Genomic DNA, 15913 nt, shown 5'->3' with positions numbered 1-15913 from the left:
TGGATCGAGCGAAATTTGAATTTGGATGCGCTGCGCAGCAGGCTGCGGCCAAATTTGGCATCTGTTCTGTTCTCCTTCGCGGTCGACCCGGTCAACGTTTTTAGCAAAGGTAGTAAAACTTGCGGTGTAAAATTAAATCCGGCGCCGGGGTGCCCGATTTTTACACCGCACATGAAACACCAAATTTTTTTACACTCACTCGAAAAAAAACGATCGAGTGTAAAATTCTAATTTACACCACCCTTTATTGAATTTTACACCAAAGCGACTTTACACCGACAAAGCCGGTGTAAAGGTGGTGGTGTAAAATTCTCCCACCCGATATAATATGTACTACGTCAAATCATACAAAAAATCAAGAAATGTTAATCAAGAAATGTTAATCAAGAAATGTTAATCAAGAAAAACTTTAACAAAATAATAGAGTGAGAAACAGAAAAAGAGCAAATCAAAATAACACTAATCGCAAAACCCACGAATCCGAAAACGCTTTGTTCTGATAATCTTTAATCACTAGATTTCTTATGATGAGATCTACAAAGAGGTGTACCATACAGACTAGCCGAAGAGAGATCAGATTCTCCCTCTCTATCAACACCAACTTCAATAACTTTATCTTTTCCTTTATCCTTGACTTTTTCCTCCTCTTTTAATCCAATTTCTGTATCGTCATTGGCTTGCGTTTCTTCTTCTGAATCTTTGAACCTTTCATTTAAATTTCTTTCGTTTTGACTCTTTTGTAATGATCCTTTCAAACTTAAAATATCATCTCCAACAACCAATCGTCTGTACCAGAAAAGAATCAAAATCAGTCAATCAAGATTAATGAAAATTTAAGGAAAAGAAATTAAACGCACTGTCCGAGAGTAGCTCTAGAATAACGAGATTGTCGACTCAACAATCTGGAACTTTCATCATCGTCAAAACTATTTTCATCATCATCATCATCGTAAACACTCCTATCATCATCATCATCTGTCGTTATAGTACTCTTAGAAGTTCGATTTTCATTTTCTTTAAAAGTTTGACTTTGTTTTCTAGTTTTTTTCATTAATTGATCAAGTGGTGAAAGTTTTCGATTAAGGACTTTTAAATCTTTGGTATCATGACCAAGAAAAGATGAACTATAATCTTCTATTGTAGGTCTACAAAGAAATCCAAAAATTGAAAAAAAAAATCTTAAAATCAGTTCACGATTCAATTATTTTCCAAGATTTGCATGAAATGGGGTTTTTTACCTATCGATTGGAAGTGAAACAGCTCGATGACCAGAACTTCTAAAAAAACTTTTGATTCCACCAATTCCAATTCCAATTCCAATTCCACCTTCGATCCAATTACTTGAAACACATCTATTAACTGTTCTACGATTTTCATTAAAACTTGGAAACTCTTTTGTAGACTTCATCATTTCTCTATTATAATCTATTATAAAAAATGCAATGATAAGTAAGAGAACCAGATTGATCTATTAGGAAAGAACTCAACTGTTTCCTTTAGGAGTAATCATAATATCTAAATCATCGCCACCAGATCTACTCCTAAAAAAACCCAAAGAAACCAAACTTTAGTATCTATACACCATCCAGAAAATGCACAATGCCAAAAGAAACATCAATATTTTTGATCAACTTACCCAACTTGATGATCACGTTTTCCTTCATCACTAGGAGTATTAGTAATCCAACGACCATCTTTGAAAGTAGCTAATCTAGGTCTGACATAAAACAAATCTTCTGAAACATAAGATCCATCTTGAGTCCATTGTCTTTGACTCTGAGTACCTGATCACCAAAAAAACAACCAAATTTTCCACCCAACAAAAGATCAGATTACAAATTATCAATTTGGATAAAATAAAAAGTTAGAAGAAGGAAAAAATTGACTGACTTGTATCAACTACACCTAATTCACTAACCCCAGCTAAATGACTAATAGAACTCTTACGTCTACCAGTAAAGAGGATCTCTTCATCTTCTGTAGTTCTAGAAGCACCACTACTCGAACCAATCCCAGTAGGTAAAACTTCCACAAACTTTTCTTTTTGATGATCAGTAACAGGAGGTAAAGGAAACCTAAGTCGATCTGAAGTTCCTGAAGATCTTTTTTGTTTTTTCAATACAAGAATCTTTCCAGGTGATGAACTAGTAGGTGTAAGACCTGATTGATATGAAATCGATCTGGGTGATGATCCACTTTGAAATGGACTACTCAATAATTGAGGTGGACTTAGTCTTGGTGAGTTTTTCTTGGGTCTGATTCGTCTGGCAAAAGAATCGATTCTAGCATTAGGAGTTCCTGAAGTAGAAGTTTCGTTTGATGGTCTTGTAACTGATGGTGAATGAAGTGGTAACCCATATGGATGAAAATGTTCTAGTGGTGAATCTAATCCGCCTGAAATACTATGACCATCATCAGCTTCATCTTCACTTGGACCATGAGCATGTTCAAGTAAAGGAGGATGATCTAAATCAGGCTTTTGGTGAGACGAAGACCGAGACTTGATGGATTTTGATTGACTAGGTTTGCTAGATTCTTTAGATCTACTTGGTTTAATAGATTGTTTTGACTTTTTGATAACTTTTAAAGCAGAAAGATCAAGTATAGGTAAAGTCTTCTGAGGCGTGTTGTGATAAGATGGAGAATTTTCAATAGGTGTATTGATAGAAGGAGAAAGTGTAGAAGATTTATTAAAAATAAATGGTGCTTCTTCTGTAGGTTGAAGTCTAGGATGAAGATCCTGATCAGGTATATCAATCTCACTATTACTTGTATCAGATTCTGAAATCGTTTTGAATGTATGTGGTACACTCATTAATGAAGATGGAGGTGTTAGAACTGAATCCCACCATTTCTTGACTCGAGTAAACGTATTAGTACTAATCGATGGATCATGATATGGATTATGATATTGATTTTCATCTGGATTTCTATAATGAGTAGGTCCTCTAGGACTATTTTGACGTTCATTTGATTCAATCGAAAAAGATTGTAGCACCGCATTAAATTCATGTCTGAGTGCCACTTGAAACCTCTTCCATGCAGTTAATTTTCTTTCTCGACTTTCATATCCTCTAAGCATCTGTTGAACTGGTTTAGGCGTTGGTTTTTCTTGTGACTTTTCGTCTTGTTCTGGTTTATGTTCATCTGAAATAATCCATTCATTTTGATCACGTAAACGATCCAGTGGATGATGTTGTGTTTGACTACCATGATGATGTTGTGGTAAAAGTGCTGAATTGAATTCATATTGAACTGGTTCTGTTGAATGATGAGGTGATCCATGATCGTATTGTCTTCTACGACGTCCTTGACGGCGTAATAGGAAAATCAAGAGAGCAAGGACGATGAAGACCAACAGAATGAGTAGATTGATGAATCCAGCGATAAGTGCAGTAGCTGGAGTGGATTGACGGTGATCGTTTTCAGCTATAAGTGGATTTGTCGAATTTGGCGTAGGTGGTGAAGGTGCGGTAACAGTGATAGTTGATATAATTACAGGATATATTGATTGTGAGTTTGTTGGTATATTGATATCAGTCATAGTTGATAATTGAGTATTTTGATTAGAATTGATAGGATTCGGATTAGGAACTCCGGTTGGTTTTGGCATTGAATTCACATCGGTGATGATAGTACCACTGATCACAGTGAAAGGACCACTACCATCATAAAAATGCACCACTTGAGTCGGTAATGGTGCATCTGAAGCCAATGTTTGAGTTTGTGTTTGAATTTGATCGATTGAAGTATATGGCCAAGCAAGTGGAATAGGTGCCCCAGAATAAGTGATCGGTAATTGCACTAAGCCGGTGGTGACTTGATCTGAATTTTGATAGGTGAGTGTTACTAGCTTTAACCAATCTGGAAGCGGTTGCCTATTCGTCATGTTTGAGTCTTTCAAAGAAGGGTATATATATAACAAAAGAAGATATCTTGTCTTGAATAAAAAGAATTGAAAGTTATGTTGAGGAATTACGAAGCGAGTTGAGTTGGATTGGATGGATCTCCTTTATACTCAAATCTTTCTACGTTTGTTTTGGTCGTTGAGTCGTTGCCTAGTTCGTTACGTGAATATGAGAATCTTGAGTGAAAGGAGAAGAAACCAGAGTTGGATTGATGATTGAGAAAGTGATCGAATAATTTAACAGTCTCCTTAATCCATTACTCTCATTGAAGTCATTTCTATTTCTACTTTTGAATATTTGTTGTTTCGAATTTGTTTCGAAGGATAAGACTATCTCGGGTATAAGTAGATGGATATGGTGAGTTCAAGATCAGAAAATATCGAAACTTCAAATTCTTGGTAAATAAAGGAGATGGTGTGAAATTCCGGGACTTGATTATCTAATCTTGCTTTGTTTGTTTGTTTGTTTGTTTATTTACTTTTTTTCATCGCGCGCCACCCCCTCTTCCCCAATACAATCTATCAAACACTAAATCGACGCGTTCACTAAAATACAGTAAACAAACTTCATTCAAAATACAGCCATGGTACCACACGTGTCTCTCTCTTGTACGTATAGATTCTCATCATCACCCCTATCCACCATATCATCCACCACCACCACCAACGATAACACAATCCACCACGCACACTTTCTTTACCAATGTCTCCATGACTTCAATAAACACAATCGGGTCCGTGCTTGGCTGATCAGGTCATTTGGCGGATTGTCTGTGTGGTTTGTTTTCATGTGCGGCCGAAGAGCCGGAGAGACTTTGAGAACTAAAAATCTTCTTCCCGCATATCCATTTGTAGCTAAGGAGTAAATTCAAACGAACACCGGTGTAAACGAAGCATGAGAAAAAAGATATGTGAACTCCATAGTCTTTTCCTTCGATCGTTCTCTCCACCCAATCACATTGCGGTCTCATGTGTCGCAAGGTTAGTCAAGTGGTCTTGAATCCACGTTGCACTTTCGTCAAGTTTCTTTCAGTCAAGATTTCGTGAAGTTTGTTTGGCGACCCAGATGACGCTATGTTCTCACTCCTCTCTTGCACTGATCTTTAACAAGTCTCAGTCTCAGTAGTTATCTTGAGTTGAACAAATTCATTCTTCTTCTGATGGCTGGTGTATGTAGTCTAAACTAGTAGCTCAAGAACCCCTCCCACAAAGGTCACCCCTCTATCATATTGACATTGTCTACATGTTCTTACATACCAAACTTCGCGTCTTTGTTGGAAGTACCAAAGCTTCAAGAGATCTGCAACTGATTGAACTGATTGAATTCCAAAGTAAACTTCAAAAAAATGTTGAATACGGTAGGATAAGAGAAAGGGTACATGAATAAAACCCATAAACCTCTCAAATAGATTAGCACTAGCTGATGCCCAATTTTAAAATACGTCCGGGGTGGTATAATTGTGTCTTTGGGTAAGGAGCGATAAAAATGGCTCGCAGGTAATAGAGTACAGTTCCATCGATTGTGATAGTGATCTAAATTCTTGCTTTGAGATCCTCTGTCAAATAACAGAATTTCCATGGCAAACAGTGAGTTTTGGATTCGAGAGGCTTGATCGGATGCTATAGACCACTCTTGAGTATGTACGTGTTTCTTGGTTGGATTCGGAGTGATCAACTTCAAGATCATCACGATTATCTTCGACGACAAGAGCTCGCATTCATGTCCTGGAGAGATCTTGAGAAAGTTAAACGGTGATGATGATGATCTTTATCACGACAAAATCAAAATGACTCGTTTTGTTGATTCTTGGTGTTCGCTGATCAAAAAAAACACTGTTTACGCAATCCCGTCAATAAATGTCGCCAATTCCTCGTGCTCCCGTTGGTGATTGGGAATCCTGAAAAACTCTGATCGTGTGATGTGTTGATTGGCTTACCACGACGACACGATTGGTTCGATAATTCAATTTCGAGTTCTGATGATAAACATCCAGATGATCATAGACCATCACCATGTGGTTCAATGACGTGCTAGCCCGTCTTACCATCGTATTCATTGACTCGACGATAGATCATCGATCAAATCCGATGACGAGATTTCTATGCATTCGTGAGCAGACCGAGTCTCTGCTATGTATAGGGAGTGACAATCTGCAATAAAAAGTGAACACAGATCCAATCCCATTTCTCCCTGTCGAAAAACAAATCAAAGAGGATTTTTGTAGATAACCAGAAAAATCCGATCAAATCTTGATTCATCAATGATGTTATTGGTCAAAATCTTATCCAGAATTCTTGCCCTTGCAGCTACGATGGCAATAGAAACTTCACATCAAGTTGGGAACGTGACTTGTCATCCGGGAGCGATCCAGCCTATCAGAGAGGTTGATTGCGATCAGTAAGTGTTCCACAGACTTATATGCAAACTACAAGTCGACAATCCGGCTCCCTCTTGGTGAAGGTCTTGAGTCTTATCATTTCGGTTGAACAACATACAGCGCCATAAACTCAACAATTCGCAAAGATCTGATCCAAGTGGATAAGACAATCGAGATTTTTCATGGAAGTTGTAAGGTAAGTTATTACGCCTCACATCCACTTTATGTCAAATTGTGCTCAACCATTCATGAACCATTTGAATTGGTTCGTTCACTTCCCTTTAGGTTCGCTTGCAAGCCGTGAATGTGACAAAACTTGAGCTGTAAGTGAGTTTCACAATCTTTGACGATCAATGCTCATAGTTCCCAATAAACCCAATTTGATTTGTTAATCTTCATTATGTAGTGATCCTGCCACAGTAAGGCAAGCCAAACTGAAAATCCTCAACACATGTGAAAACTATGTGAGCATATACGCTTTTGTTATCTATCACTATGAGTTTCTTTACGCTGAATTGAAAAAATCCTTTACTGACTTTTTCCCCTTGATATGGGATTTCGTTGTGAAATAGCCTGGCTTTGTTTGTATCACCAGCAATATCTCTATTGCGATCACTTACAGTGAAGCAGGACTTGATCCAGCAATTCATATAAAAGATAAAACTGAGAATTATTAGGCTTTGATATATTTTTCCAGCTGATCAAGAGACAAATCTAGTGAAGTGCAAAGAAGGTGTACATAGACAAATTTACTTTGAGTTTTGTTGTGATTTTGGGTATTCTTTTTGTTTGATTACTTTGTTAAAATGTTTCTTATGATTGCTCTTGTATTTTTTGTTCTTGTTGTGCTTTGATATCAGCTTACAAGTTCAACTTTAATTATATGATAGCCATCTTGAAAGTTTTTATGTCCTTTGGAGTTGTTTTATCCAACACATTTTTCCTGATAAGGCTTCTGCAAGACTTCTGCCATGAAGAATTCAGAAGAGATGGTAGCTATATTGTCTATTGATGAAAAATGAGAGAAGATCTGTGCTCCCAGCCTGCAGGCCAGCCATAGGAAATTTTAAATTGTCACAAGGTTGGAATCTATAGAGCTAGGAAAATGAAGTCAAAAGGGGGAGAAATGTCCAAACATAAAACAGCCAAACCTCACTAGACTAAGTATTCCTGCTCCTGGCACATTCATTGGTTTAATTAAACATCAATAACAACTTCCCAATTGAACAACAATTCCCCTGAAAGATGATGTCAGCTATTTGATAGAAGATATTTACGCTTAATCAGTTCTTGGTACTGACGTACTTGGCTACAGGTACTTTGCCAAGAAAAGGAGCTTGAATGTATAGGACTGCTTGCATTTATCAAAGTCTGAATGGTGTGGCATTTTCTGAGTGACATCAATGCTAATGATTATACCCTTATGAGTGGGAAACCATGTAATGCTGCCATACTAATAGACTCCATAACAAGCATATCACAACTACATTAGATGTATACATAAACACATGTCTTTTCATCTCAATCACCGCTCACAACACTAACTCTCTAGGTAATCTACACTGATCTAGATTGATGTTGATGTCCTTTTGCCATTGGAGGTAGGTGATCCTCAATCATCTCTCTTTCACATTTAAATTTCTTCAAATATATATATTGTACCCATTTCTTAGGGAATCTAGATTGATGGCCAGTTGGGATTAGTTGGATAACAAAACTGCACAGTTTGGGTCTGGAATCAGTCCAAGATCAAAATTGTGAATCTCAGGTCCCTCTGCCCATAGAATTGGTCAAAAGTTACTGTCTTAGTGAGGACAATTAAAGTCCTTTCCATTTTTTTGTTCAGAAACCTATTCTGAACCCCACATAAATCTTGTGATACACCACCCCAGTTTTTCAGACTTCCAACAATGTTGGACTGGTTAGGTTTTTTTCCAACCTGTAATTACATGCCATGCCGTACCATGGCTACATTATGGGTCAGGGCTGTTTTTCCATTTCAACTTAGAGCTGCATTGCCATCACATTTCACTTTTTTGTGAAACTACACTATCATTCCTGTGACAGATTTCAAATAAATATTGGTATGTTACAGCTGATTTCAGCCAAATCTCCTGATATTGGAATATCATCTATCATTCCTCATTGATGACCACCAATTGGGTCAGCTTAATATTACACATCTGATCTCATGGATCCTGATGATGTGAACCAGCAGTTGCAACATCATCACACCAGCCCAACATTCAACCACAACAGACGGCAATGGAGTCCATAATCTTCACCCCAAGCTCTCACATCAGTATACATACACTTTTATATATGGTCCTTTCTCCAATTGATTGATGATATCATCTTTTGATTGATTGATCCAATTAATTTGTATTCTTTTATCCAATTTCTCAGCTATCACCTCTAAAATCTGCCAGGTATTATCTCTCTGTTTTAGCCTTCCTCAAAATCAGTAGACCTTCTGGATATGAAACCAATGAATCCCAAGTCCCACCCCGTTAAACTTCTCATGTCACAACCCCTGTCCAATTAATTCATGGATTGATTCAACCATCCCAGGACGGCCAATGTGGTCTGACTATCTTACCTTTATTGCCCAACACTTTGTCAATTCCTCCTTCTTTAATTGCTCCTTTGTCTATTGCTCCTTCATCAAAATCACCTTCCTGTAAATGTGCACAATCAACCCCAAGATCCAAGAATGAGTTTCAGATTGTTGGGGGACGCATTGTCCCAAACAAGGCTTCAAAGTCCAAGAAGACTGCAGCCAGAAGACAAACACGTTTGACCACCAAAGGAAAAAATGTACGTATTTGACATTTTCAATTGCATGATATGTTGCTCACAGTGTTGATTAATATTCTGTCTTCTTGAAGTCTGCTTCTTCTACTTCTACTCTTACTACTGTGGAGGCACAAAGTTTCAAAAAAACCATGGCAAGTGACCCATCATGGAACTTTTGATCACAATCACTGACTTTGTCTTTCATTATGTGGTTTAGAAATCTGGAACCACTGTGTCACAATTTTCAAAGCCAGCCCCTTGCATGCATCTTCCACAAGATTCTGACAATGACAACAAGCAGATTTGGAAATGAGCCAAGGCTTCTGAAGCTGAGAAGGCGGAGGAGCAGGAGGAGGAGTATGACAATATCTTGCTATACCTTAAAGAACCAACTCATGGCACGGACAATGTAAGTGTTATCTTTGTTTCTGGTTCATTACTTTTTGTTTCCTTTTCCCTCCAATTTCACTCAGACTCATTTTTCTTTTACTTTGGGATTTGAATGAACCACCGATCCAGTTCAAATGCCAATATTGTCACAAGAAATGTTGAGGACATGAAAAAAAAATTCAGACCTCAAGACTCATTGAGATGGGTCACATCAACCTGGCAGATCAAAGGTAGATTCTCCACAACATCAGGAAGCCATCACTTGTGAATGCAAACTTCCTCCGAGTGTAGCCAAGTTGCACACCAAAAAGATAGCAGATGGACATAAATTTGCAACCATGAACAAATTAAGTTGTTCAATTGTATCAAGACCCAATGCAGCTCCAACACACCTTGCCATGGTCTGAAATAGAGGATCCACTGCTCTGAACAGCCTTTTACTATGTTAAGCCTGATGCCTGACTTTTTCACCGTAAGTGGTCAGCTAACCAGGCAAAACACCTCCACCTTCACCTGTGAGATACTTTTTACAATGAGCTGCAAGTAAGTTAATCTGTCTTATATCAATATTCTCTCATTTCATTATTGATTTTGCTGACTTTATTTGGTATGTTTCAGTCAATTCCAGGAAAAATCATGTTGACCCACAACATTTGGACCTTCATTGGTGACTTGTGGGCCTTCATTGGTGGTGTTGTTAGTTATATTGGTGACAACTGTAACTATGTATCTTGTCATCTCAACCATAAACAAGTGGCTCATCACCATAAGGGTGCTTGGCTTGCAGAGCCGCTGGTCAGTGTACTCAAGAAACAAGATATATATAAAAAGATAAGCACTTTTCTTTTCTTTGTGTTATATATAATAACCATTTTGCAAAGGAGGGTTCTGGCATCAATCATATTGGGCCTTTACATGTGAGCTCATACCACTGACTTAAAGCAATTCACAACAGCATTCAATTGAAAGTGATATTGCTTAATACCTTGGAAATAACCTCAAAATACATGACACTCATGTGTTGAACTTTTGACAAAAAGATCAAGTAGCTATCTATCCTGGATTGGCCAACATGGCAATAAAGTTTCTAGGAATCCAGTACACTAAAGTATAGTGGGTAGTGCCTAAAAGTGTGAAATCAGGTATTTGGAGCAAAAATCCTATCATTGCCACAAATTTGATCCAAATCAGTCCAAGGACAGATTTGGAATCATCACATTGGATCCATCAGAAACTGTTGTCTGCAAGTTATTTTAAAGGTTTTAAATTCTTCATCATTTTTACAACACAGTAGATTCATATCATTGAATTTGATTTTTGACAACAAAAAATAAGCAATGAAGCTCCTAGTGCTTTGCGACCTTCTCCATTGGCAAGGACAAAAATTACAGCAATGAGTCAATATTTGATAAAAATACAAGGACAAAGGAAAACAAGTTATCAATTGAAGTCAAAATTGGTTGCATTTTTGATAAACAGATTCAAATAATAAATTTACTAGTGCTTTGCGACTTTCACCATCATTGGGGACAAAAAGTACAGCAACCAGTAGACATTTGATAAGAATATAAGGAAAAGGAAAAAAAAACATTATCAATTGAAGTCAGCATCAGTTGCAGAGTTTTGAGGAACGGTTTGATGCAATTGGTATAGCTGGACATTTGGGGGGTTACAACAAGTTTTGACTTTCTCCCTACAAGCCATCAAATACATCAAACAATTCATGAATGGAGAAAAATGCATGAATGAGATTGAGCAAAAGGTTGATGTACAAGATATTGGCATTATCTTGTGGGTCTTGCAGTGAAACTGTTGGATGTTGCCTCTTTGTCCCAAACAATTTTGTTGTACATAGTAATCCTGTCAGTAATGGATATGAAAGAGAACAAAGCAATGAAGATGAAAAAATCACATGGTTTGATGTAGCACCAAAGAAAGTCAATTGAGTTGAATTTGTGATTGAATTTGAAGTTTGACAAAGGAACTGATCCAACCAAATGATGTGATCTCAATCCTACATGTATGGGGAAATTTAAACATATGTAATTTGTTTTACCCGGATCAGCATTTCACAATTTTAGACACTACCCACTATAGATAAGGTCTACTGAGTGCTACCTCCCAACCTGCTAAACATTTTTTTGATTTTGAGCTCAAAAACCACCACCACCATCACAATCTCTCATGTTAATGACTCAACAGGTAGAATCATGAGAACAAGGTTAATCAATCCATATGTCCCTGGGATCATCTGAGGATTGTTTTATTTTTTTTCACCAGTAGGTCAAAATTTGGGCCTGGCTTTAGGCTAGGTACTTAAGCCACCTAAGGTACAAACTAAGCTACTCATTGGTACCGTGTGTGCCCCTGTGGTGCAGCGGGTAGCCTGAGTGACTACAGGGTTTTCCCAATTGTGGATAGCTATGTTTGATTCCAACAGTGAACCTTAGAAATTTTGCACCTGATGTGTCTGATCTGGTATCCTGTTGGATTGTCCTTGATAAAATCAAGTTTGTCAGGTCAAATGAATTTTGAATTGTCTTTTGTTCATCAAATTCATCATTTATACTTGGCTTTACTTACTCATGATTGTCTCAGCTTGGCCGAATGTACCCATTTTGAAGACATTGTTCAATAACTTGTTGAGTTTTGACTCATTTCACCTTGATACTTTTTGTAATTGACTCCTCTTATAGCTTAGAGAAAAATTGTGAAGGATGAAATCTGATTAAAACACTTGTCAAGTACAACACATTCAATTTGAGCCTAAAACAACTTCCGTAAGAGCATCCACTATGGTTCCAAAAACAACATGATTTAGTGTCAGTTTGAACCTAAAAGACAGACAGGTCCACTATGGACCTGTTTTAGACCTGTGGTCCATACATCTGCATCAAATCTTGCACACCACATGTTCAAATCTACAAATGTCTACAACTTGATTTATTGTAGGAACTATGGTAAAGCAGACGGTAAATCATCTCATAGTGGATTTTACGTGGTTACCAACTTAGACAAAAGATGCATGATTGAATTTTGCAATCAGGACCGCAAAATCCACAAGAACCTTCATGATAGTGAATGCTCTCAAGTGCTAACAATTATTTGTAATTTTTGACTTGGACAAGGTCAAGTTGAATCTGTCTGTTCTTCAAGATTGAATAACCAAATTTTTAATGAGATAAGTTCCTGAAATGAAATCCGATTAGCATTCAATGGTCCAATTGGAGGGTTAAAATTTAATCTTGGATGGTTTTAAGAATTGTGAGATTGGTTCTGGTATTTGATTGGCGGTTTCCAAGGGTAGTATAAAGCTGAGCATCTGTCATTATCCACATAGCTTACAAATCCAATCAATAAAAAAAGTTGAGTGATTACAGATCAGCACATCCACTCACATAAAAGCACTTTTGGGGATGCAGCAATATCCTTGGTAAGAATTGGCCATCTTATCATCCTCAACACCATTCATGGCATCTCTCAGTGCATGCTTTTTTCCCATTATACCACCAATGCTATTTTTTTGGATAAATTGCCAACAATTGGCCCCAGGGACCGCTGTGGTCAGGTGAATCACACAATAGACTTCTCCTACCGTAGCTGTCCATCAGAGGGGAAATTTAACAAGACCAATAGAAAACCTCTTGAGTCTGCATGTTGAGACTTTTTTATGCGTAAAAGATTGGCACCAAATTTTTGGTCCTTGGAACCTTCCTAAGATTACTGAGCTTGATGGTGATGAGAATAGTACTTAGTTTCCCTATCACCCCTCTTGTTTTTTCATCCTTTGTTATCTACAATCCTATGTAGTACAGCCGTTGTAAGATCTATCGGCAGATTTTTGAAAAGTTTTGTTGTCGCCAGATTTAACTTCTGAAGTCAAAAACTTTGAAATCATGACACTCTCAGACTAACTCAATTGTTTTTGTGCTAGATTGGACCAATGGGCAGTAGAGTTATCAATCTCAGAAGAGTTTTTTCGAGTTTTTGACCTTTATGTTGAATCCGGCGACAACACAACGATCGCAAAATCTACACCACAAAGACCCTTTTGTGCGGGAGGATGTCCGCACCGTCCGAGATAGGGTGCTCGGGTCAGCACCCTGGGTCAGGACAAGGAGACGACATCCAGAGGCCGTTACATCCGCACAGCATCCTTCAGATGCAGTGCGGATGTCAAGCTCAGGATTCTGATGCGGCTCTGCATCCATGAGAAACCCATTGATGTCCAATCGAGGTTGTCCTCAGGGCACACCTCGGACATCTAACTGTAGCTCCGCACTTCGGACTCCAGTCAGCTGTGACGTGATAACCTCACGTTATCTTCAATGAGGCTATGATGCAGTCAACATCACCTGGAGTCCCAGCAAGATACCGCCACGGTGTCCCTCAGCCTTAATCTGGCTTATCTCTCCGACAGTCAATCCAACATCGGAACCTTCAACAACAACACTTGGTACGTATTGTGATCAAAGTCTCCGTCTCTGTTCGTAATTGTATAGTTTGCTGACAAACTGATCGTGAATCTCTATAGAAACCTTGTGCCTCATCCTAATACATCTCGTTAAACTCAACTTTCCAACCTCTTCACATCGCATCTCAGTCTTCACATCACATCTCAGTGTTTCACTTCATCATGGCATCACCCAATGCGACTGTAGTTGATCAATGTTAGTTGTTTTGGTACCTTTACCCTGGTTTCCTACTTGTCTGAGATGAATGTATATAGATTTTGAACGCACACCGATACAGGGTGGCTTCCAATATTGGTGTATACTGTGCAAAGGTCGAAAAATGAAAGAGACCTCTCGCCATAAAAACTCCGAAACTCACAAGGCTATGGTCACTGATGAGGAAGCATCGAACGCTCGAAACCGTGAAAATGAACGTCTTCTAGGCTCATTCCTTCAAATTGATGACAAGCCCAATCATGATGCACCCCGATTTCTGGGCTTTGACGATGATGATAACATAACAATGCCCGAGCCAACTTCTGTCGGTTATACTGAGACATTGATGAAGATGATAGCTGGTGTTGATAGTGATGACAGTGATACCGAGCGTTCAGAAGATCAGCAAGACTTTCCGGAACTTCCTCATCCTGATTTTGAAGAAATTCTACGAAGACGACTACAAGAAGATAACGAGGAAAATCTCAGTCAGACCGACTCAGGTTCACATGGATCAATATCTGATTCGGATGATCCGGCTGAAAAAGATGAACAAAGTGGAATCAATCAACATAAAAACACTTTTGATTCTGACTGGTATCCGTTTCAAAAAGAGGTATTCAACATTCCTCTTTCATAATTGATTGTAACAACATATTGATTTAATATTGATCCCTTTCAAAAGCAGATAGCGGGGTTGGTTCTGTTGGGGTCGGGTCGTCATCTTCTTTCCAAAAAGCAGTACGAGCGTAGTCGCTTGGTGTTACGCATGTTTAATGTGGCCCTACCAGCATACAAGACTTTACGAAACTTGCGATCAAAAATGTGTACACGCTTAGGTCTAAATGTTGTCAAATGGGAAAGTGCTCTTAAAAATAAATGTTATGGACTGAGTATAAAGGAGATTGTAGCTCAGGTAAGCGTTGTGTTATTGTTAAACTTCCTTCATATCTTAATCCTTGCTGATGATCACATGTTCCTTCAGGAACTTGCTAATCCAATTGTAACAAAGCACTTAGTTTTTGTTCCTGAGTACGACAATAATGTTCAGATCAATAGATTATCTCAGTCCAAAAAATGGCTGGAAGGATTCTCTCGCACACAGAGAGTGCAAATGATTCCTTCTGTCAACGGACATTTCTTCTTTTATGAGCCGGTTTGTCAATCTTCAGGACAGTTAATTGTCCCAATTTTCTTCTTTCAGCAGTCGGGGCAAGCTTATGCCAAATGCTTGAAGGCTTCAACTGTAACTCAGGGTATTAATCATGGAATAAGAATTGTTGTTGATTCACACCAGGAGTTTGATTCTCCTTTGCTGGTGACAGTTTCAATTGATTCTCTTAGAAAAACTTTCATAGATTCAAAAGACGAAAATGGTCTTTCTCTGGAAGAACGATGCGGCGGTGTAATGTATCGTACGTGATTAATTTTGACTCTTCCTTCTTTTGACACTTCCTGTTTGGTCTGATCCTTTTGATATGGTATACAATCAGAACGTATTCTTGATGGCGATCAGTACCAAGAGATACCTCTGCCGAACCCATGGCGAACTAAAGCAAATTGTAAAGTGATTCGACACGTCCCGATCACGCTATACTCAGATGATACTTCCGGAAATGTTTCAAAAAAGTGGAATAAACACATGAGTTATTATTTCACATTATCCGGTTTACCTCGAATGACAAATCAGGAGTACAACATTCACTTTCTGTAAATGGCTTGGAAGACCGTAATAGAACCTAATAAGATAGTGCGCTACGTTAGCACTCTTC

The 15913-nt window shown here is 38.2% G+C and overlaps 2 protein-coding genes across 2 annotated transcripts; one reads left to right on the top strand and one right to left on the bottom strand.

Moving 5' to 3' along the window:
* Positions 1–506: 506 nt before the first annotated feature.
* MELLADRAFT_112285 (uncharacterized protein) lies at positions 507–3889 on the bottom strand (the record flags this gene model as incomplete). The annotated part of the gene is made up of 6 exons (XM_007416794.1): positions 507–786; positions 858–1145; positions 1239–1425; positions 1489–1541; positions 1637–1784; positions 1891–3889. The coding sequence occupies 6 exons, from the start codon at positions 3887–3889 to the stop codon at positions 507–509; spliced, it is 2955 nt and encodes a 984-aa protein (XP_007416856.1).
* Positions 3890–6168: 2279 nt separating this feature from the next.
* On the top strand, positions 6169–6962 carry MELLADRAFT_93985 (uncharacterized protein; the record flags this gene model as incomplete). Its single annotated transcript, XM_007416781.1, has 5 exons — positions 6169–6305; positions 6406–6481; positions 6571–6608; positions 6692–6749; positions 6858–6962. The coding sequence occupies 5 exons, from the start codon at positions 6169–6171 to the stop codon at positions 6960–6962; spliced, it is 414 nt and encodes a 137-aa protein (XP_007416843.1).
* Positions 6963–15913: the final 8951 nt, after the last annotated feature.

Source organism: Melampsora larici-populina (genome assembly GCF_000204055.1).
Source record: "Melampsora larici-populina 98AG31 unplaced genomic scaffold MELLAscaffold_64, whole genome shotgun sequence".
Classification (NCBI taxonomy): domain Eukaryota; kingdom Fungi; phylum Basidiomycota; class Pucciniomycetes; order Pucciniales; family Melampsoraceae; genus Melampsora; species Melampsora laricis-populina.
Note: the sequence above shows the minus strand (reverse complement) of the source record. Positions and strands in the feature narration are given on the sequence as shown.